This window comes from Lampris incognitus, chromosome 3, assembly GCF_029633865.1.
Source record: "Lampris incognitus isolate fLamInc1 chromosome 3, fLamInc1.hap2, whole genome shotgun sequence".
NCBI classification, from domain to species: domain Eukaryota; kingdom Metazoa; phylum Chordata; class Actinopteri; order Lampriformes; family Lampridae; genus Lampris; species Lampris incognitus.
This window is the reverse complement of record NC_079213.1, coordinates 95,521,449-95,546,669: the sequence shown is the minus strand read 5'-3', so window position 1 is coordinate 95,546,669 and position 25,221 is coordinate 95,521,449. Positions and strand designations below refer to the sequence as shown.

Below are 25,221 nucleotides of genomic sequence, written 5' to 3'. Positions count from 1 at the left end.
TCTTGAAATGATTGCCACCAAACCAAATGGTCAAAAAAGTATCATAGGACAGCCCCATAAGGTGTGGGAATCACCATCAAGCATCATGTGAAGGTGGGACTTGGTTTTCTGCAACATGATTACAGGAGCACATGGTGTGAGAAGAAGGTCAGATTATTTGCTTTAGTCTCATCTCATCTCATCTCATCTTCAGCCTCTTCTGGGGTCGGGTCGCGGTGGCAGCAAGCTAAGTAGGCCACTCCAGATCTCCCTCTTCCCAGCAACGCCCTCCAGCGGAGGGCTTGCTTTAGTGAGCTGTAAATAAAAAAATGTGTATGTGAAGGCGTGGAGAAGAAGCTTTTTGACAGGTTTTATGATGTTTATTTGTTTTGCATGTTCAGAAATTCAGTTTTTTCTTCTTCTTTTCGTTATGCCATAAGGGGAGGAGGAAGCAAGGGCCAACCAGGATGTCCGCTTGCACAATACTACCTCACATTTGCAAATAATGTGTGACAAGAAGGGGCGATTGTAACAGGGCAGTTCTATGCTGTTCTATGCTGGTCAGCCTGCTGCACGCCCGTCACTCTCATCATTAGCTCTGCGTTGTGTTCTATTTTGGGTGGGGCCCCAGGTGTTGTGGGGGGCCCTCAGTCTCTCATCATCATCATCATCATCATGATCAAGGAAGGAGGGGGGACAGGACACACAGGACTCTATTTGGCCCACCTTGCCATTTATTTTGGTTTCAAACCCTTCGACAAACGTCCAGTCCTCCAGCTGGAGCGGTGTTTCTTACGGACGTGGGGGTCGAAGCTCAACCACTGCCTGGACTTCACTCGTGTGCGTTAGAAGGAGAAACCGTCCACGGGACTCCGATGTAAGAAAGGATAAACAAGTATTTTATCCCACAGCTTGCAGTATCTTCTTACAGGGATACTCAAGGTTATGTTCTCCTCAACCAGTAAAACTGTGCTACGGTAAGAAACACGCGTGGCTCGGCTCGATCGCTGCTTGAGACTCCCCCCACAAAACAAAAATGGCCTCTCCCGCGTTCCCTCTTCCGTGTACCCACAAGACCTCTCTCTTAAAGCGACAGTACAAGTATATGACGGTCGTTATAGAACATACATAAAAGTAAATAATGACATAAAATAAAATGTAGTAAACACAAATAACAGCACACAGACAGGATTTGGTGATATTTCATACTCAAACAAAATAAAATAAAAACATTAATTTTAACCTGGTTACATTCACCCCTCCTGAAATTCACCAACATCCTGACAGCAGGATAAAAAGAGAAAGAGGAAAGGAAAAGCCCATCACTGACTACTGGCACAAGTGAAAAGAAGGACCTGGTCCTCCAGTCAACTTAGGAGCTACCTCGGTTACGAGGTCCAGAAAATAATGAGGTTGATCAGTGTGAATCAGTGTGAGATAAAACACCTACATCGAGTGAGTGTGATGCCTCTATGTGTGGTGCATGTGTGTTGTGTGGTGCGTGTGTGTTGGGTGGAGACTGAGCAGTGGCCCCCACAGGACTGACTACCAGACTAGACAGAATGAACTCTTCCGCTTCTGCCCACTCAGATCTAGGCGAGTCTCCAAGTGATGAGACTGCTAGCCCCACTGCATCCCCTGAGACCGTCAGGCCATCTGCACTGTCCTCCTCATCGGACTCTGCGCAGTCAAGCAACTGACTGGTTGTACTGGACTCCTCACCCTGATCTAACTCAGGAAGGGGCAAGAAGTTGACGTCCAACAAACGGTTCCTGTGCACCACCCTGGTGTGCCCCTCTGCATCCTGAATCTTGTAGACGTGGATATTGGGGCTGACACCGACAACCGTGTACACTCCGTTCTCCCATTTGTCAGCCAACTTTCTCTTCCCTCGCTCACTCTGGTTCGCAACCAAAACACAATCCCTGACAGACAGGACAGTGCCCTTGGCGTGTCTGTTGTACTGTCGCGCCTGATGCTGCTGCTCAGCCGTGGAGTGCTTCTGAGCGATCTCCATTGCACTCCTTAGACAGGAAAGCAGAGACTGAGCATAAGAGTCATAGTCAACAACGTGAGGGTCATGCAAAACCTGCCTGAACATAACATCCACCGGCAGTCTTGGGACACGCCCATACATCAGGAAGAAAGGCGTGTAACCCGTGGTCTCGTGAACAGTGGCATTGTACGCGAGCGTGAGAGAATGGATCTGCTGAGGCCACTGTTGCTTCTGCTGAAGCGGAAGGGAACGGAGCATATTCCCCATCGTGCGATTAAACCGCTCTGTCCCGCCATTACCCATAGGATGGTAGGCCGTCGTGTGGGACTTCACTACACCCGCCAACCTGAGAAGCTCTGCAATCAGGTTGCTCTCAAAGTTTGTGCCCTGGTCAGAATGTATTCTCTCCGGAAACCTGTAAACACAGAATACATGATCCCAGAGTTTCTTGGCGACCTGCTTCGCTGTCTGATTGCGGCAGGGGAACGCGTGAGCAAGCTTAGTGAAGTGGTCAGTAACCACTAGGATATCGACCGACCGCTGCTTACTGTCCTCAGCGGACCAGAAATCCATACACACAAGCTGCATCGGTGCGGAGGTTTTAATGCTCTCCAGGGGCGCGCAAGCAGCTGGCTCTGGGGTCTTCCCAACCACACATCTCTGACAGCATCTGACATATGCTCTGATATCCCTCTCCATGTCAGGCCAATAAAAACGCTGCCTTGCAAGAGAGAGAGTACGGTCCTGGCCCTGATGACCAACGTGATCGTGGATGCCAGACAGTGCCTTGTCTTTCAGACTCAGAGGTAAAACATACTGAGACCTCCTCTGCTTGGACACTGGGTCCTTTGTCACCCTGTACAAGACACCATCATTGACTTCCAACTTCTCCCACTGTTTCAACAGCCTGAGGACCTTCTGGTCAGCACCATGCCTCTCACGTCTCGATGGCCGCTTCCGAACAGCGACAAAGGGCAACACCTTGGAGATGCAGGGGTCCTGCTCCTGACTCAACCTGAGCTCCTCGGTGGATAACATTGGCAGTGTATCCTGACCACCCGACAGATGCTGAACGTGCTGGACCAAACTGAGTGCTGTGAATACTGATGCATCAGGCCAGTCACATTTGGCTTGACAAAAAGCCTTGACCTCAGCTGCATCACAAGCAAACCCAGATCACGCACTACTCACTGTTTGGGACTGGCAACTGAGTCTGAAAACATCCTGCACAGAGTCCCCCTCAACCCCGTCGGCTTCCTGAACAAGGGCCGGGTAGGGCTCCCTAAGTAGCCTCTGACTGACGGGCTTGGAAAAAGGGGCGCGACTCAACGCATCCGCCACCACGTTTTTCTTCCCTGGCAGGTGTTTGAGATCGAAGGTGTAAGATGCCAACTTAGACACCCAGCGGATCTCACACGCGTCAAGCTTCGGCTTCGTTAGGAGATAAGTCAGCGGATTATTATCTGTCCAAACGGTGAAGCTTTGACCCTTCAGCCAGTGGCTGAACTTTTCACAAACACTCCACTTCAGCGCCATGAACTCCAGTCTATGAGCTGGATACTTCCGCTGTGAGGCACTGAGGGACTTGCTCGCAAAACCAACAGGTCTAGCCTTGGACTCTCCTCGGGGCACTTGAGACAGCACCGCGCCGAGTCCGTCCAAAGACGCATCGACCGACAAAATGAAAGGCACCTCAAAGTCTGGATGGGCAAGCACCACACACTCCAGTAACATCGTCTTCAACAGATCAAATGCTTCCCCACATTCCGCCGTCCAGTCTGCGGAGGTAAGCTTACGGAAGCTGCCATGGGGCTTCTTATCCTTAGCTGACCTCCCCCTCCTCTTTTGTCAAGCCGTAAGGGCGAACAGGGGCTTAGCCACGGAGGAGCAGTTCGGGAGGAAATGCTGGTAGTAAAATACCATACCAAGGAAAGATTTGATCCTACGAACAGAAGGCGTGCACCCATCACCTTCCATGAGATCCTGCACTGTCATGTTGGAGATTACCTCTACTTTGGAGGGATCAACAGACACACCTCCGCCATCAACCACGTGGCCCAAAAAACGCACCTGCTTCTGCAGCAGATGACACTTTTTTGGAGCCAGTTTCAAGTTGTTCTCCCTCAACCTCTGAAACACAGTGCGGAGCCTCGACAGAGCCTCAACCTCTGACGGCGCGAAGACAAGAAGATCATCAAGATAGCACAAAAGCTTCGTGAAGTTCAGATCCCCAAAGATCCCAATCATCATTCTCATGAAGGCTGCAGGGCTATTACAAAGGCCCTGTGGCATGCGATTGTATTCATGCAACCCAAGGGGAGTCGTGAAAGCAGTGTACTTCTTGTCATCTTCATGCATTGGGATGTTGAAGAAGCCAGAGGTGAGGTCCATCGTACTAAAGAGGCAGTTACCACCCAGCGCGGCAAGACAGTCCGACTGGTGTGGCAAGGGATGAGCGTCTTTCAAGGTCCGAGCATTCAGCCATCTGAAATCAGTGCAGATCCGAAGCCCGCCATCCTTCTTCCATACCATAACCAGCGGTGAAGCGTATGCGCTCGAGGACTTCCGGATAATCCCTTTCTCCTCCATATCAGTGAGAACCTGTCTCAACTTCTGATAGTGGGCTGGGGGAACCCTCCTGTAGGGCAAGCAAAAGGGGCGCTCATCCACCAGATGGATGCGATGTGTGTATCCTGTGACCTCGCCACAGTCCAGAGAGTCCCTGGAGAAGATGTCATGGTACTCGGTGAGCAGCTGAGTGAGCTGGGACTTGCATGCCTCACTAACCTGACAGGAGCTGAGGTCAATGTCACTGAGTCCGAGCTCTGACAAACTCCTAGCCGGCTGGACAGGGGGACAGGCACTACCTGTGGTGTTGGACTCATGCCTCCCTGCAACTGATTGCAGTCCCTGGAAAACATTAAAGTCCTCAATCGCCAAGCATGGAAACACATCAGCCAACTTGCAGTTCCTTTTCAGCGTGATGGCTTTGTCAGATGGATTGACAACAGTCATGGGTACCCACCTATCACCCCAGAGCGGTGTGACAAGTCGACCTACGAGGACACCGCGTGGCATGGCCTTGGAGTCTGTCGGCTCCACAACAACAGTGCTTCCAGCTGACATAGGCACCTTAGCAGGAAGTCTGCCCCAGACTAAGTGCTTGTGCCTCGGTAAGAGTGTCACGGCCTGGGTGAGCTTAACAGTACCTATCTTCTCAGGAACTGCACCACCCCTCCAGCACTCTACATTCGTGAACATGGACAAGAACTGTTCCACGCCAGGACTAGACGGATGTTCCTGTCTGGACGCGATGTCCCAGTACTCAGTACCACTCTTGAGTACATGGGCCACATGTTTAATGACGTTTGTGCCGACTATCAGATCATCATGCTGACCGGGCACGACCAGAGTGGGTATGACAAAGGAAACACCATAAAGCTGCCTTTTGAGGTCATAAAAACCATCAGGCCTAGTCTCTAGACCACCGCAGCCAATCAAGACAATGTTCTCTTCAGGCTGCTGCTTCTCAGGTAAAACACCCCCAGAGCGGAGCTTCTCTACTGCATTTTCACTGATACTGCATGACATAGAGCCATTATCCAACATGCCATTAAGCTGCACACTCTGGTTGACAAGAACAGGAGCATAGAACAAGTCACTGAAAGCCTGAATCCTCTGTGTCGCCTGAATGACCATACGCGAACCCTGAGATGCTTTGGCACACTTGTCTTCATACAAGTGAGCCAGGTCGGAGACATCAGCGAGGGATACATCTACTTTACCCACACCATCCCTCTCTAGGTGTGGGTTTAGTAGTTTAACGGACGAGACTGATGACCAGCTCTTCCACCAGGCTGAGAACGGAGCTGGTTGGGCGGCTGAGGGTGAGGACAGTCCCTCTTCCAATGACCAGGAGACAAACAGTTTATACATCGGTTCTCCCGGCTTCAGTGGGAAAATGTGGAGTGATCCAGAGACTTACAAACCCTGCACAACCGCTGCGGTGCGTCTGGCACCTGCCCTGCGGCACTAGCTGGCGGTTGAGTCTGCATCGGTGTCCGGACTGCAGCGCTAACTGGAACCTGAGTCTGCATTGTGACCAAACGGTCTAGCAAGCTCACCAAACTCCTCATATAGTCATCACCGCCAGAGACAGGTGCAGGAGACGGCGTAGGAGACCTTGCACAAAATGGTGTAGGAGATGACGCATGAGCCGGGACAGGAGATGGCACCACCGGCACGGTCGTGTTCAAGTCGGGAGCCACGTCGACTACAGGGACATGAACCTGTGAATGGAACCTACGCTCTACCGCGCCTGCTTCACGTTGTCCACCTCCAGCAACACGGGACTTCCTCTGCAGCATGTGCTCATCAAGCCTCTCTTGGATCTCGCTAGCAGACCATTTCCCTGCGGACTTGAACTTAAAAACATTGGCAAGAGACTGATCTGGACAGTGTTTGATAAACATCATGCTTACCTCGTGGCTTGGCTCTTCAATACTACGGCCCTGCCACTTCAAGCATTCGTCAGCCACCTCCACTGTCTTATTAAGCCTAATCCAATACTCCATAGCGTCCTCACCTGGCTTGGGCAGCGTACTGTAAAAGTCCGCCAGGGGCATGCTCGAGTATGTGAGATCACTAAAGTGTTGCTTCAGTACATCAAAAATAATGTGTGGGTGCGCTATGTGGTCGACAGATGTGTTGCGCAGCTTTATCCTCACCACGTCCCCTGCTTTCCCCATAAGCTTAGCTAGAATCTCATGTGACTGCTCACTAACTGGAATGGCTCGCTTCCTCAAATACAAAGTCATAAGGCTCTCCCACTCATGAACTGTAAACTTATCAGAGCTATCGCCCCTGAAAATAGGAGGCTCCCTAGCGTCTGTCTGCATTACTACTCTAACACTAGGCACTGTCTCCGAACACTGTTCAGCAGACCTAGCACTGTCTGTGTGTGTGTTTCTAAGCATTTGTGTTTCCTGCAGCTTAGCAGTGATTGACTCTCCTATCTTCTCTGCTAACTGAGTAATGAGCGTGGCTAACTCACCCACTGGCTGCTCGCTGTTACCTAGCACAGCCCCTTCGCTGATACCTGGCCTGGCCCATTCTACGTAGCATGTGGAGGTGAACTGAGGAGTGCCAAATGTGGTCGGGTCTCTAGGTCCTGGTGCTCTGGTGTCTGGTTCCCCGCCCTCTAAGAGCTGCCCGAAACTCCTACCTACACCTAGCTGTAAACCCCCACCCACATCTAACTGGTACCCCCTCTCCATAGCACACTGGCGATCCAAAAGATCCTGATCAGCAATGTTACCCCCACCTACGTACGAACCACCCTCTGCCATGTTCCTACCTCTAACACTCAGATAAAATAAAAAATAAAATAAAAAAGTGAAAAGCTCAATTCGTTTAAATAATTGAATCTAGAAAGCACTAAGAGATTGAAACAATCACATACAATCAACAAATTCACCAATAGATTAATCACATATGCACATATCTAGTTGTTTACATCAATAGATTATTCACACGAGTCCTTCAATCACATCAACATTAACTTTTTTCCTTTTTTTTCGTGTGTTTTTCTTCCTTCAATATATACAAATGTCCTGTACACAAGCCCAGTCCATGGTAACCACAGCTATGACTGTCCAGTGTCCACACAGCTCAACTCCAGTCCACTGTAACATGAGTGTACAGTTTATAGAAATACCTGAGGACGTCTGGGGCTTGATGACGACAGCAGCCTCCCGCAGCGAGCAACTGATGTCGCTCTCAGGATCCAGGAGGGTCACGGCACCAATGTAACGGGGGCAGTTCTATGCTGTTCTATGCTGGTCAGCCTGCTGCACGCCCGTCACTCTCATCTTTAGCTCTGCGTTGTGTTCTATTTTGGGTGGGGCCCCAGGTGTTGTGGGGGGCCCTCAGTCTCTCATCATCATCATCATGATCAAGGAAGGAGGGGGGACACACAGGACTCTATTTGGCCCACCTTGCCATTTATTTTGGTTTCAAACCCTTCGACAAACGTCCAGTCCTCCAGCTGGAGCGGTGTTTCTTACGGACGTGGGGGTCGAAGCTCAACCACTGCCCGGACTTCACTCGTGTGCGTTAGAAGGAGAAACCGTCCACGGGACTCCGATGTAAGAAAGGATAAACAAGTATTTTATCCCACAGCTTGCAGTATCTTCTTACAGGGATACTCAAGGTTATGTTCTCCTCAACCAGTAAAACTGTGCTACGGTAAGAAACACGCGTGGCTCGGCTCGATCGCTGCTTGAGACTCCCCCCACAAAACAAAAATGGCCTCTCCCGCGTTCCCTCTTCCGTGTACCCACAAGACCTCTCTCTTAAAGCGACAGTACAAGTATATGACGGTCGTTATAAAACATACATAAAAGTAAATAATGACATAAAATAAAATGTAGTAAACACAAATAACAGCACACAGACAGGATTTGGTGATATTTCATACTCAAACAAAATAAAATAAAAACATTAATTTTAACGTGGTTACACGATGCAGGGTTCAGAGGAACACCCACCCCAAAGTGATGTGCAAACACACCAGTTTCACAGCACAGAAGAAGCGCTTTTAGAAGTGAACAAGGGAGGCTCCAGCAAGGCTGGGTCGCTCCAGCAGGTCTGTCGGGGAGCGCAGCCGGAAAAATCACTCGATGTGCGGCTGCAGGCAGTGCTCGAGCAGTGACACGAGGCCGGCTTTCAGAGCATGTGCCCCCGCTAACAGCTGTTGTGTACTCGGTGATGGAGGGGGGGAGACACATTTTGGGAGTGGGGGGCCCAAAAAAAAAAAATATCAATAATGTCCCAAAGTGAACCAAGAAATGATGTGGAATATTTTTTTTGTTATGTATCAACAAAAATGTGTGTAATTTGTCACCCGGTCTCATTGTATATTTCATCTTTATCTGCATTACACAGCTTAGACTCTTACCATTCCCCCATTGTAATATTTGCTAGTAATATTTGATTTGCTAATGTCCCTTACGGCTTTCCGTAGCGCCACAACAAAGTCACGTGATGTACGTAACAACGTCAGTCGGAATCCGGTCGGTGAACAAACACCCAGCACGAGAGAAGTCGTCCTTGCTTTATTAATGTTATAAGTTACCATAGCCAGAGGGCACAGATCATTACATGGTGTCAGAGTAGCGGAGTTTAAATACCCAATATGGATTCGTACGGCGTTCCAGCTCCACGGATGGACTGGGAATCGGCGAACTTACCTGAAGCATGGAGACGATTTCGACAAACAACGGAACTAATGTTCAAGGGCCCCCTGCGCGGGAAGAACGAAGAGGAGAAATGCAGCTACCTCCTGCTCTGGATAGGGGAAAAAGGGCGCGATGTGCACAACACTTGGACACTCAGCGGAGAACAAGCCGAGAAGCTAGAAACGTACTACGATAAGTACACTGAGTACATCACCCCCAAAGCAAACCCGATTTATGCCAGATATAAATTTCATGAAAAGATGCAGGGAGAGAGTGAATCCTTCGAACAATTTGTAACTGAGCTAAAGCTCCTAGTCAAAGACTGTGGCTACCCAAATGCCGACGAGATGGTCAGGGACCGCATCGTGTTTGCCACCAACTCACCCAGAGTGAGAGAAAAGCTACTTAGCCAGGGAGCTGAGCTAACGCTAGAAAAGCCATAGATGTAGCCTGCTCACACGAGCTAGCAAAGCAACAGCTAAAGTTTATGGGCCAGGGCAGCACACATGAAACGGTGCACGCAATAGGCAGAAAGACTTACAAACCGAACGCACCCAAAGCAGCTAACGCCAACTTCAGACAAAGGGAAGGTAACGTTAGCACCGCCGCTAGGGCGTGTAGCTATTGTGGAGGGCTACACAGCGCTAAAGCCACTTGCCCAGCTAAGGGTAAACAATGCATTAAATGCAAGAAGCTCAATCATTTTGCTAAAGTATGCAAGTCTAGCTCCCAGGGACAGACAAAGTACTACTGCGGCACAGTACATGCCGTCGGAGAGAACCCAGAAGAGTACACCACTGACAGAGAGCAGGAAGAACTGTACTTCGACAACATTACAGTGGAGAGCACCGCTGTGGGAGAACAGACAGAGCTGTACATAGACTGCATCTCAATAGAGAACAACGGAAAAAGCAACGAGCAGGCTTACGTAGAGGTTGGAATTGGCACACCTCCACAGAAGGTAAAGTTTAAACTAGACACTGGGGCACAGGCCAATACTATTCCCACCAACCTGTTCCAGGCGCTGTTCAAAAATGTGACACTGAAACCAGCAATACACAGACTCACTGAATATGGAGGAGGCGCGCTGAGCGTGAAAGGCACATGCAAACTCAAATGTAAGTACAGAGACAATGCAATGATGCTGGACTTTTACGTCAGTGACACAAACGCCCCACCAGTCATGGCAATGAAAACATGCCGTGACCTAAACTTGGTAAAAATAGTGATGGCTGTGAGCGAGGAAAACAATGTCACATCACAGAGCATAATGGATGAGTATGCAGATGTTTTCCAGGGAATTGGAGAGTTCCCAGGCGAGTGCACCTTCCGCGTCACACCAGATGCAACGCCGGTCGTCTGCCCGCCACGTAGAATCCCCATCGCCCTACGCAGCAAACTGAGGGACGAGCTTGACAGCATGGAGAAAGGCGGCATAATCTGTAAGGTAACAGAACCCACAGAATGGGTGAACGCACTCGTCATTGTTGAGAAGCCAAAGACAGGCAAACTTAGAGTGTGTTTAGACCCCAGAGCTCTTAACAAAGTGATACAACGACCTCACTACCCCCTCCCCACGCTGGAGGACGCCACCACAAAGCTCGCTGGAGCTGAGTACTTTAGCGTGTTAGACGCGCGGTCAGCCTATTGGGCCATCAAACTGAGCACTGAATCTTCAATGTTGACAACATTTAACACAGTGTTTGGCAGGTATCGTTTCCTCAGACTGCCATTCGGAATCGTGTCCGCTCAAGACGAGTTCCAGAGACGCGTGGATGAAACATATGAAGGATTGGACGGTGTGACGGCCATAGTGGACGACATACTAGTGTTCGGCAAGACTAAAGAGGAACATGACCAGCGTCTCAGAGCGATGCTGAAGCGCACAAGGGAGCGAGGGGTGAGGCTCAACCCCGACAAGTGTCACATATATGTGTCCGAGGTACGCTACTTTGGCCACACGCTCTCACACGAAGGCATCAAACCAGACCCACACAAGGTGAAGGCGGTCAAGGACATGCAACCCCCACAGAACAAAGCAGAGCTGGAGACAGTCCTCGGCATGATCAACTACCTCGCCAGATTCGCTCCACACCTCTCACAGATAAACTCACCCCTCAGACAGCTTCTGAAACAGGACAGTGAGTTTGTGTGGGATGCAGTCCACGACAAGGCGTTCCAAGAGATGAAGAATCTCATTACACAGCACCCAGGTCCAGTACTCTCATATTTCAACCCGCAGAAAGAGCTGCGACTCCAAGTGGATGCATCCAAAAGTGGCCTTGGGGCTGTCATGCTCCAAGATGGCAAACCAATTGCCTATGCATCCAAGTCACTCAACAGCACTGAAGAAAACTACGCACAGATAGAGAAGGAGCTCTACGCTGTGGTCTTCGGCTGCAAGAGGTTCCACGAGTACATGTACGGACGAAAAGTGATTGTGGAGTCAGACCACAAGCCTCTGGAGGCAATACTAAAAAAGCCACTGGCAGCAGCACCACCCCGGCTGCAACGGATGATCCTGGCGCTCCAAAAATACGACATCCAAATCATCCACCGCCCCGGTAAGGACATACCGGTGGCCGACACACTGTCACGCAAGTCAATAGAACACCACGACAGTGACCTACAGGAAGGGATGGAGGCCCAAGTGCACACAGTCCTCAGCAACATCCCTGTGAGCGACACAAGACTCACAGAAATCAAGCAGGAAACAGCGCAAGATCCACAGCTCACCGCACTCAGACGAGCCACACTCACTGGCTGGCCAGACACAAAGAAAGAGTGCCCGCCCAGCATCCAGGAATACTGGAACCACAGAGCAGAAATCTCAGAAATGGACAGTATCCTGTTCAAAGGTGAGAGAATCATTGTCCCCCAAAAGCTTCGCAAGGACATGATACAGCGCATCCATGCCAGCCACCTTGGCGTGGAAAAAAGCAAATGCCGAGCAAGAGACTTACTGTTCTGGCCTGGCATGGGAAACAGATCGAGGATGCGGTAGTAGACTGCAGCATATGCCAAGAACGGCGCAGCACAAATGCAAAGGAACCAATGAGGTCACACGCCATACCCGAGCGGCCGTGGCAAGTGATAGGCACAGACCTATTCACATGGAACTCACAGGACTTCATAGTCACTGTGGACTACTACTCCAGATTCTTCGAGCTAGAGAGACTTTACAGCTGCACCTCATCTGCCGTCATCATGAAGCTGAAAGCAGCAATGGCTCGACACGGAATTCCCGAGACTATCATCAGCGACAACGGTCCATGCTACAGCTCTGGTGAGTTCCGCAACTTCTCACAGACATGGGGTTTCTCACACACCACCACAAGCCCCCACTACCCACAGAGCAACGGCCTCTCCGAGAAGACTGTCCAGATGGCCAAACGCATCCTGGACAAAGCCAAAGCTGAGAACAAAGACCCCTACATGAGCTTACTGGAGTATCGCAACACACCGGTGGACAACCTGAAATCACCGGCACAGCTACTGATGAGTCGGAGGCTGCGGTCCATTCTCCCATCAACAGCAAAACACCTGCAGCCACAGATCGCCAGTCAGGAGGATGTTCACAAAAGGAGAGAGGTATGTCAACAGCGCCAGCAGGCACACCAATCCGCTTCCGGCAGGAGGATGGATCCTGGAGACCTGCAACTGTGGAAAGACCAGCGAACACAGACAGGAGCTACCACATCCAAACCAAAGAAGGTCAGATCTACCGACGCAACCGTCAACACCTGCGACAAAGCAGAGTGAACACTCACACTACACACACACACACACTTCACAGCAGACTGTTACCAGCGCTAACAACAACACACAAGCCCATCAGCAAGAGCATGCTGAACCTCCAGACACGAACAATCAGCGACAACCAGACACACAGCCTGGTTACACCACGAGGTCAGGTCGCACGATCAAACCAAGACAAATCCTTGACTTATGAATGTTAAAAAAAAGAGAGAATTTTACACCAACCTGTACTATACCTGCTATGTTTTGAAAAGAAATATTTACAGCGTTCACTTACCTTGTGTACCTACCTGCTGTTTGCAGTTACCAGTAATGAAATGAAAAAAAAAAGATGAAATGTTATTACGGTGTCACATTTAGACAGTGAAGGAAATGTTTTACACTACTTGTTGCAGTCCAGTTATATAAGAGTTCCACTTTCATATTCTTTCTTATTAAGATTGTATTCGCTTATAAACATGCTCAACGTGGTCTGTATCTCTGCAGAGAAAGCAGCACTTTTCAGAAAAAGGGAGATGTAATATTTGCTAGTAATATTTGATTTGCTAATGTCCCTTACGGCTTTCCGTAGCGCCACAATAAAGTCACGTGATGTACGTAACAACGTCAGTCGGAATCCGGTCGGTGAATAAACACCCAGCACGAGAGAAGTCGTCCTTGCTTTATTAATGTTATAAGTTAACATAGCCAGAGGGCACAGATCATTACACCCATCACAGATTGAAATCCAGTGATCTCAAAGCTCAGGCTTCACCAAAGTCATTATAAAATAGCCAATATTAAATTGTCTCATTCTAAGTGTTATTTTTTGTGCGCGTCTGTCAGTGATGTGTTCGACAGTTGACTCTTAATTGGATGCAGGCAAAGTGCTGATATGGGGTCAGTTTTATAACGTGCATCTTTGCAGTACATGCGAATAGAAGCTGATCCTCAGTCAGATTTACCCTTGAAAGACTCCTTAATCTCATGTAACTGCTGAACACACAATACTGCAATGGGGGGAAAAACCACAAAAATATAAATTAAAAACTCTTGGGAGTGTTTAATATGAACAAAAGAGCTGTATTTGTGGAAAAGGAAGTGGCAAAAGTATTTACGAGGCCAGCTCAATTCTAACATAGTTATTTGTCAATGCGCTAAAAATGTAATGGTCAGTCTTTATAGAGACGGGTATTGGAGATGAAAAGACACAATAAATAAAGGCAGCGTAAACCCCTCAAGAGAGCGTAATGCTTAGCAGTAAACATGACTCTGGTGTTCCTCGTGGGTTTGTTAGTGTTATGTGAGCAAATTGTTGTATTTTCAGGTCCAGGTTGTTGAGGCTAGCGTTCAAGTTTGTTTTTCGGGGTTTTGGTTTTTTTCTTTTATAAACACTTTTTTTTTCTTTGCATTCGTTTTTCTTCTTTCTTTTCTTTTCTTTTCTTTTGCGGAGCACAGTAAGTGGAGCGAGTGAAGTCCCGTATAACTGACGTGATGTACAGTCCCCAACTGACTCAACGTCCTTTGCCAAACCTGCAGTCTCTCTTGCCTCAGCTCTTCATAGTGCAGGGAACTTTCACTATCACTTTATTGTGTTTGGATAGTTCCACCTTATTCAGTGTGTGTGTGTGTGTGTGTGTGTGTGTGTGTGTGTGTGTGTGTGTGTGTGTGTGTGTGTGTGTGTGTTGGGGGAGCATAAATGTGTGTTCTCCCCAGGAAGAAGGAAGAATAATAGATTTTCTCCCTCAAAGCGAGGCATGTGTTGCAGTCTGTTGTTGTCGAATTTAACGCCAAGGTATTCAGTTCTGCCAAGGTAGTCCCGTACCAACATGTTTTCAGCTGACAAAACATCCATCCATCCATCCGTCCATCCATCCATCCATTCATTATCCAAACTGCTTATCCTACTCAAGTTCGCGGGGATGCTGGAGCCTATCCCAGCAGTCATTGGGCGGTAGGCGGGGAGACGCCCTGGACAGGCAGCCAGTCTATCACAGGACGTGCGCGCGCGCGCACACACACACACACACACACACACACACACACACACACACACACACATACCTAGAGACAATTTAGTATGGCCGATTCACCTGACCTACATGTCTTTGGACTGTGGGAGGAAACTGAAGGGGGGGGGAAAGCTCTAAGTCAAACTTGTGCCCTTGTGGAATAGTGACATTGTCCTGAAGCAGAAAGTCCTACTCAGCATCATCCTTCCTCCTGACCTGTGCCAGGCCTTTGTTAGCTGCTGGGTGACGCTTAACAGAGAACATCAGGCTTACAGCCACCAGGGCTGGTTAAACTGCCAGTGTTCAGAAGTCACTGTCAGCATTTCCCTCCATGTTTGGCCTGTCTGCAGATGGGATTGTCCCTCACTGACACAATGGGATCAAGGCATCAGGGAAGATTCAGGAGGGCTGAAATGCACCACTGACTTGAGAAGAGTGAAGACTGTTTTATTACTGAATTTTGTGTGTTTGTGTGTTCGTGCTTGTTTATGTGTTTATGTGTTCATGGTTGTGTGTGTGTGTGTGTGTGTGTGTGTGTGTGTGTGTGTGTGTGTGTGTGTGTGTGTGTGTGTGTGTGTGTGTGTGTTCCCCCTATTACTCACCAGTGAGAACATTCCCTTGCTACATCTTCTTTTGAGGAAAAAAAGGCTCTGACACTGAGCCCCGCCAAGAAGGTGTCAGCGTGCCTTGCCGCTATAGTAGTTTTTCTCTCCTCGGGCCTCCCAGGTAGAGCAACTTTATTACAATAATATTTCCTTTCGTTGATATAGTCTGCAGCACACACCAGAGCCCCTGTGTGTTATACAGCTCAGCATCCCGCGGGTAATGGACACACACACACACACACTTGAGACACAGCCATTGTGTATGTTGGGAGAACCATACAGGTCGAGTACACCATGCAAGCCAGGGGTGGATTTCATGTTTTGGCAAATAGTCATTTTCTAATATTGTGATGTTTACAGTGCTACACTACCTTCACAGCTTGTAGTGAGACTTTATAAGAGCCAGAACCGATGTCAGCCCTGCGCTTCACATGTGCATATCGGCGATAAGCATCTTTAACGTTTTTATTCAGCAGTACCGCTTTTGTGGCCTAAATGCTAAAAAATGTGTTGTCCTTTTATTCACACTTCACACCTTTCTTGCCATGTTCATTTTCATTTCCGCTATCTATCTTCCTCTTGCAGGTTGCCATTGCTTGCGTTCGCTGCTGTGAAGACGGTTTTCTGCAGTACATTTTGCAAACCTATAATCTGCACCCATTTCTGCATGAACTCAAATGTGATAACCAAATGATGGTAGTAGATATATTTCATTAAGACCGGGAAAGGAGCTCATTGAATATCTTTTTTTTCTCCTTCTAGTCATGAAACCCTGAAGCGTATCCAAACTTAAACGTTCTCATGCCAAACATTGGGAATTGACAACACTAAAAAAAAAAGATTACAGAAAAACTTTTATTTACAATTTACCTGTTTGCACATTCATAGCAAATTTCATACAATACAGAATTTACACTCACACAAATAAATCAGAGGAAAGAAAACAAAAGCCTGGACGGCGCCATGCAAGAGTTAACGTTATATAAGGATTTACAGAGTACTGTCAGGAATTAATTTATAAAGCATATTTATGGAGCCCGTGGGGGCTTTGCAAAGCACAGTGGCACATGTACAGCTCTCTTTTTATTGCCCAGACAACGGTGGAAAAGTCCAAGAATGACCTCCTGACTAAGTTATGGTCTCCCTGAGGCCTGCCAGACAGGACAGGAGGGGAGTGAACTGACGCATCTGATCCTTCTCACAGCACTGCGGACAATGAACATGTTGTTTGGAAACCTCAACGTTTGAATGCATCCAACTTTTGCATCACCTACATGATGAAATGAAATGCCAATCAACATTATTTGCACCGCTCGCAGTTTTGCTGGCTATTTGACATTTAAACCAAATAAGGTAATAAAACTGAAAATGAATATGGCGTGACGTTGATGCATGCTCGATAATCCAGGAAAGGAAATCACAGAAAGTTGAATCAGTTGTTTTGGACACAACATTTATTGAGAGAAACGTTTCATCACTCAGCTACGTGACCTCCAGTCTCAGCTGACTACAGGTATCCCTGCCCTTATAAACAATTGTGGCATAACGACCATCTATGTGAAGAGGGAATGAGCATCCCTGAACCGAGGGGGGGGGGGCTAAGAGTTCATCTGTTGCCATCTTACAATGCTGTGATTGCAACCATTCCCCAATCCTGTAAACAGTACACATGGCCATTGTAACTCTAATTAATGGTAACAGCAATTTACATATAATAATAATAATAATAATAATCTCATCTCATCATCAGCCGCTTCACCGGGGTCAGGTTGCGGTGGCAGCAACCTAAGTAGGGCACTCCTCTCCCCAGCAATGCCCTCCAGCTCCTCCTGGGGGATCCAAAGGCATTCCCAGGCCAGATTGGACATGTAATCCCTCCAGCGAGTTCTGGGTCTACCCCCGGGGTCTCCTCCCAGTTGGACGTGCCTGGAAAACCTCCAAAGGAGGCATCCTAATCAGACACCTCAAATGGCTCCTTTCGACGCAAAGGAGCAGCGGCTCGACTCTGAGCTCCCTCCAGATGTCCGAGTTCCTCACCCTATCTCTAAGGCTGATAATAATAATGATAATAATAATAATAATGGATTACATTAATATAGCACTTTATCTAGACAACCTAACCATGAAACCGATCATTGTTTTCAGTCGTCATGCCGCTGTATTGTTTATAAGGGTGGGGATACCTGCAGTCAGTTGAGACTGAAGAGGTCACTTAGATGGATGAAACATTTCTCTCCATAAACACTGTGTCCAGATTAACTGATTCACCTTTCTGTGTGAGATATGGCGTTATGAACATTATTAATGCCCTGGAGTTCAGTGATGATAGTATCCTCCATTCAATATACGGAAGATGTGACACACAAATGGCTTATTGTTACCGGTTCGCAAATATTTCTAACTGTCGACCTTCCAAAGGAGCTGAAAAGGTCCAAAAGACTGAGCTCGGCCCGGCTCAGAATCACTCCTTCATTTCTTCTGTGAACACTCAGTGAAGAGCGGACTTCTAGAGCTGCACTCAGGGGCATATAACATTTTGATTAACAACACATTACAAGCATGAATTCAGTCATTTTCATTTTGCATCAAGTACTGCTCCCACAGACTTCCTCCATTTCAACTGGGAATACTTTGGTGGTGTTTATCTAGTTTGGCTCGATGACTGCCACATGTTAAACATTTATAGATATACAATAAGGTCTCCAACTGTTACCCTTCCACCACTTTTTTCCGAAAAAATTAAAGCAAGGTACTTATACCGCAGACATTGTTAAGGTTGACCTTTTCCATATAAATTACAGTATATCTGCCAGGAATTTAAAAGTGCACTTCTTATTACTTGAAAAGTTGGTGGGTAACAGTCAGTTTTGGGTATATACTTAATTAGTTGGAATGCATTTGTTATGCAAAAATTATGTATCCCATATTGTTGCAGATCAGAGAAACATCGTTTGATGTGTGGATGCATGCTCAATAATCCAGGTAAGAAAATCAAAGAAGGTTGAATAAGTTCATCTGGGTACAACGTTTGTTGACAGATACGTTTCATCACTGTATCATACAGCTGTATTGTTTATAAGGGCGGGGATACCCGCAGTCAGTTTAGACTGAAGATGTCGCTTAGTTGAATGATAAAATGTATGTCAATAAACGTTGCATCCAGATGAACTGATTCACCTTCTTTGATCGTTTGATGCAGCCTTAATTTTGAAGAAATACTAGAAATGCTCGTCAAAACTCCATGTGTGACTGGATACCAGTAACTCTCACCGCCACATTACATATGAAACACATTGGAACCAGAACCTCTTAAGGTTTTGAGGTTGTTTTTTTTTTGTTTTTTTTTTAATCTAAAAGGAATCTTAACAATCTCTTGGCCTCTCCACACAGACCCTCTAAATGTGAAATAGGAAAAAAGTGTCTCAGCAACACTCTTGTCAAATTTGATTCTAATGACTAAGGAAACTGCACAATTATCCCGTACCCATTTAACCAAACATTGACAATTGTTCTTTCATCTTCTCTGAAGTTCCTCTGAAGGCGGAGGGGCTGTTTGGATAGCTTTGTTGCATTCCCATGCGAGGTCTTATGTAATGCATAACATGGGCTATTAGCGTTACCTTGTCCTTCAAACTCCCCCAATAGCTGCTCCTGATAAATACGCCACCCCTCCTGTCAAAGCACTCGTCTTTAAAACTACATCTCACCACATGTAACCACTTTTATAGCCCGCGATTCTTGAAGGGATGGACTGTGAGGCCAAACATCCCCAATATTTTCCCTTTCTTTTTTTCCCCTTTTCCAAACAGCCTCCCCCCCTCCCCAAATGATCAGGATCCATCATCAGATAATCAGGTTCCTTTTCGTCTTGAGGTCTTTGTTCTTACATTTCCTCTAGTTACTCTACAGCTGTACGGCCTCCCTAAGTGACCTCACACACCACTGCATCTTAATGGGATTTATCTTCCTCCACACCTGGATCCAATTAAACTCATCTTCTACCCAACTTGAATGCTACATCTGCGCTGGGAAGATGCTTGGTTTCATCTGGATGTCTGAACTCTTTACCCATGGGGGAGGTGGGGGGGGGGTGTTGGTTAAGCTACACTGTGATTGCCGATGTCACTGATAATGGCTAGGTACCCGGGTTGTCACTGTCTATTGGTCTTTTCTGAGTGGTTTTCTGGAGTGTGCCCCACACATAAAATAATGGACTGAGATCACTATCTGAAGTGTTTAAGGGGCAAGTACAGTATATGTATAGAGATTCAGTATATGGTTTCCATTTAATAAACTTGACATAATTTTGGCCGCCTTCAGCATGCGCTATGCTGTTAGAAATATGGAAATTGGAAATGAATGTGAGCACATTCAGTTGAAAACACCTTAATCCAAGTTAGCGTTATGGTAGGCTCAATGTCTAAGGGCGTTTTGAATGTAATTATATTTGATCACTTTTCTGCTGAGCCTGAATTATATGTTCCACATCCTCCAGGAAATGGACTTGTATGGCTTGTTTGTGAAAGCGGGTCAAGTTTTGTTTTTGTTTTTTGTTTTTTTATGTTTCTCAGGAGTATTTGTAATTTATTTGCTAATTAACTACAGGCTGATATTCACTGGCCGGCCCTTTGGTCTTCTTCCACTGACCACAGCCCCTGCCATTTGGGTTTGGATTAGTTCTGCTTGAAGGGTTTCTCCAGGAGTCCAAAGGGACCGTGCCTAAACAAATTTGGACCTATCATCAATGGGAGACGTTTCTTCTTCTCTTTGAATTTCTACCCCTGTAATGACAAATCATTAAGAAACACCTAAAACCATATAAGAGGGACATTTCCTTTTACTTTTTTGTCGACGCATGTTGTATGAATTAAGTTAACTGAGTCTGTTCTGTTATTCACCATCAGGGTGACGTATGGAAAATCGTCCAGTAATTTTGCAAGGCGTCAACTCTGAATTTTCACTTCAAGGGTCATTGTTCAAATGGTTTTATTCTAAGAGGTAAGAGCTCCACTGAGGATTTAACTGCTGGCAGTATGATTGCTTGCTGAATTTTAAAAGATTACTGCGTGTAATGTGTTAATTGAAAAACCTACTGAGGCATGCAGCAAAAAATGAAAATGCATTGTATTTATAACAAGACTATGCACTTGTAGTCTTGAAATTATTTGCTAAAAGTCACTCATATTCAAATAAACCTTGTACAAGATCACTTAAAAATCAAAGGAATTCACTCTGCTATCGGACCCATTTACTGAAAGATGTGCTTGTTCCATTTTTTTCAGTAGCACATCTTCTGCTGTAAACTGGCTTGTCACATGCAATGATCTGCAAGGGTTGTCAAGTTAAAGTGGTACATAGTTATTGCACATTAAGATACATTGACAAACACTGCATCCACACGAAGAAAAAAAACCCAACAAAGTCATTGTAGCCTCTGGATTCACCTCAGTTGTGATTTTTGGCCATGGAAAGTACAGATATTAGGCATTGGAGTAGCATGTTCAGGGGAAGGCTTGTTTGAGGAAGAGCAAATGTGGAATGTGCAGAGGACGGCCATAAATTGTGTCATGCGCCTACCACAAGATATGTTTAGTTTACTAGCAAGATACATTTTGTTGAGGGATGTTTGTCTTGGCAAAAGCCTCGGTCTTGCACATTCTAAGTAGGTGTGGGAGAAAGTTTGGCTGAATCTCAGTTGGCCATGTAGCATGCTAATCTGAAAAAACAAATGGCTGAAAAGAAGCATTTAAAAACAACTTCTGTTCCATGGTTAACATACCTCATCCCACTGCACCCAATGTCTCTCTCTCTTAAATGTGCCTCCGAAAGTTTCCCAGTTTCTAGAAAAAGGGCTCAGTGTCTGCTGCACACAAGGACCTCATGTTTTCTTCTCTTTTGATCCTGAAGGGGAAGTATGAGTTAAACGAAACGCAATGGCCAATTATGAAGTGTTTAGGGCCCAAGGTGGCTTTTACAGTTGCATTTGGTTTTGACTCAAGCATTAATACAAGTCACCGTAGTTAACATGGAATTCCACAAATCAAAACTACAAAAGTTACATTCTCAAAAATCAATTCAGTATTTTCCAGTTTGGAAAGTCTAATTAAAGCCAACTGAATAAATATTCTTAAATGGATTAATATGAGTTAGTGACGCATGTCTTCTAGAAGGAACTGCTGAATATTATTATTGGTTGCCAAACCCTTCAAGTAAGTCTAAGACTAATGAATGTCTTCAGTTCCATTTTGCTTGGTGGTTTTTGCAGAATTGCTGTCTCAGTTTTGCAACTTTCATAGTTAGGAGAGAGTTCACATCCACCATGAAGAGGCTGACCCAGATTGACTTTTACTTTCTTCACTTGATGATATCCCACCAATTTCAACCCAAGACCTAGAAATGCAAAAAAATGTAATTTATATGGCAATTTATATTGCAACACACAATGAGACATGCCAGATAAAGACAAGCACAAAGACACGAAGATGTTTTCTTTTATTAACCTACCTCTCAAAAGATCTATTGGCTTTGTTGCATTCTCACTGATACTCTCCTTCTGGTTGTTGAGCTAGTAATCCTGCGACTCTGGGTCCTGCTTCGCTGCTCTGAAGGATAGCCTACCACCTGGGTGGATGCTCGCTGCACCTGCAGACCTTCAAGCTCCCTCATATCCCTGGCCATTTGAGACAACGTCTGGCCTGGGTTCGTCTGCAGTCGTTGGAAGAGGCTTTCCCTGTTAACTTTCCTTTCTGGGCAGTTGAAGGTCAGGGCCACCCCAGAGTCTGACTTCATCTCCCTGGAAAAGCCGTCTGAGGTGCCATCAAAGCAGCGCCCAATAGCAATCTCCTTTGCCACCCTGGGGTTTTGATCTGTGACTGTGTAAATGCCATAGTTGTGTCCAAGAGGATCAAAAGGAGCCAACATAGTGAATGCATGTGACTCATTGTTTTGAGTGACCGGTGGGTGTTTAATGAGGTATTCTTGCAGCAGGCTGTTGGTGTTGATCCTACGACAGTTGCCCTGTGGGAGGACTGATATCAAGGATCTGTCCACCTCAGCTTGATCAAACAACATGCCGCTACATTTAAACTCTACACAGGCTGCTGAGGTATTACTCTCTCTCATGTCCCGAGTGCTACGTATATCTCTAATGCCATAAAGCTTGCCTTTGGTCTCACGGTGTGTTCCTCCCATGTTCTTTGACCTGACCATCACTTCCTTCTGTCCATGGATCTTGACCTTGATGAAGCAGGCCCTGAACTCCTGAGGATTAGGCCACCAGGAGAGGTAGTCTCCTGTCCAGGTTGTCAAATCAGTCTCCTGGAAAGGAACAACATTGTATTCATATTTGTCCTTTTCCACTCTGAAGAATCTGAAATGATTCGCATCAACAGGGGCATTTTCACAGGCTATTAAGTTCCGATATGGATATATCGGTCCATTGGTTTCCTCAAAATTATTTGGGTTAGGCTTTGCCAAGTTAATGCTGAATGCCGTTTTCTTCAGGGCTGGATCCTCATGGTCTGAGCGCTGGTAATCTATTTTATCCAAATATGGTTGAGACACCCCAATGATGTTTGGATTCATCTTTGGGGAAGAAGGAGCTGCCTCCAATTCCTCCCCACCTATCATTGCCGTGACATAGGCTGTGTAAGCATCAGGCCTCTGGGCATCACAGAAAGCTGGTAAACAGGCCCCATTATGTCCGGTTATGACACTGTCAAAGCGGCCCCATGCCCTGGGATTTGACGAGTAGCCAGGCTTGGGCTCTAAGTTGATCAAGCTGATTACAACACCCTCCAACTGCTCAGTAGGAAGGAATTTGTCACTCATGTAGGCTCGGACTTTGACATAGCAACGACGATTTTCAGGTACATCCAGGTTGAACAGCCTTCGTTCTCTGATCTCCATGTTGCCAATGAGGAATGTGCGCTCCTCTCGTTTGCTCCTCCCATGGCCACCGGTAGTTCTCTGAGTGTAGCTAAAGTCACTCTCCTCCTCCCATACCCCTGTATCTGGATTCAAGGACCAGAGTTTCATTTTGGGGATGTGCTCTTGCATCTTGACATGCTGTGTGTCAAGAAGGACTTGAACTGCTTCTGCGCCAAGGACCTCCTGGTTGGTCTCATCCCTGAAGTCAACAGAAAACATGCCATAGGTCCTCAATGGAAGCATATCACCTTCATCATCCACAAAATTGAGATCACCAGGGGCTGCAGCAGCTGTAGTGATATTTCTTGGGTCAATGAATGTGACGCTGGCTTTCACAGTTCCTTCATAAACCTCTCCATTTTCTTTGTGGAAAGAATTGGGGGGAATAACTAACTGGCCTATGGGGTCCTCCCCCTGAATGTCTCCCAGCTCAATGGTGTTGGTTTCTCCTGCATCGATATCAATTGGTACCTGCTTTCTCATTACCTTCACATCGTGGTAGATAGAGCCACCCCTCTTATCAAATATAAATACTTTAGGAGTATCAATGAACTTCTCTGTGGGATCAACAAAGTTCACCACAAATCTCTCAGTGTCTGGCCTGACGTGTAATGTGAAACCACCTTGGTATCCAGTGGTGCCCACTCTTTCTTTACCAATGTAGATGTGCCCGAATCGCAGAGGCTCATTATTGTCTGCTGTGACCACTCTTCCACGAACCAGCACAGTAGGCTCCACACACTTTTGACAGCTGCACTCAGTCACAGCCCGGACGGGCAACTTGTAGCGCCCACAGTCAATGATTCGACTCTCCATACTTTGGACCCCACAGCAGAAACCACCACCATCCCTGCAGCGCATATCATAGTCCAAGGAGCCAGCACATTTGCTGTGAGGGCAGCGGCCAGCGTTGTAGAACATGGAGGCAGTCCCAGGTTGAACACAATCCATCGGGAGTCTGATGAGATGATTCTCAGGGGTGGAATTGCATGCCGGTGCTCCCGTAGCTGTGGAATACACAATACATTATGCATTAGTGTTGATGTTGACACAGAATCATGTTTATAATGTGTAGATGAAGGTTCACTTAATACTCTGTAGAATAAAAACATTATCTCCTGCCTCTTGGCTAGTACAAGTTTCACCATCTGCTTATAAGATTACAAGCGTTAGGAATAAATTGCAACTTGTAAACTGAGTATTAAACTAAATGTGCCTTTCTCTGTTTCCCTTTTTCTCACTTTCACACATGTACATAGACACGCACATACCCACAAACCCCCACACTTCCGCGCACACGCACACACACACACACACACACACACACACACACACAAAATGTCATCATGATGGGCTGGCCAAGTTGGGCTATGAAGCAATTCATGATGGGGATTCATGATCCATTTATGATGGGGAAGGACTTGAAGTTGAAAAGAACATGTATTTACCAAATATCCAGATGGGAATTGTAAAGAAAAGAATTCTGTTCACCCTGAAATTAGCAAAAGGATTAATATGAATGATATCATGGTCTGGTTTATGGTCCCGTACTGTTGTTCAACTCCCCACCTCTGAAATAAGTTGACTATTGCAGACAGATGAAACCGTCTAATTTGAGTGAAATATCATGATGGTAGTGCTGGTGGCTTTACCCAGAACACGAAATTTCCTTGAGAGTTAAGACGTTTGTCTCAGCTCATGTGAATGAAAATATATTTAATGAG

The 25,221-nt window shown here is 46.6% G+C and overlaps 1 protein-coding gene across 1 annotated transcript in view; it reads right to left on the bottom strand.

Moving 5' to 3' along the window:
• Positions 1-22,084: 22,084 nt before the first annotated feature.
• cilp2 (cartilage intermediate layer protein 2) overlaps positions 22,085-25,221 on the bottom strand; it is a 28,969-nt gene continuing 25,832 nt past the window's right edge. The window contains exon 9 of the mRNA XM_056276870.1: positions 22,085-24,504. Coding sequence (XP_056132845.1) covers positions 22,085-24,504 — 2,420 coding nt within the window. The remainder of the gene's footprint in view (positions 24,505-25,221) is intronic.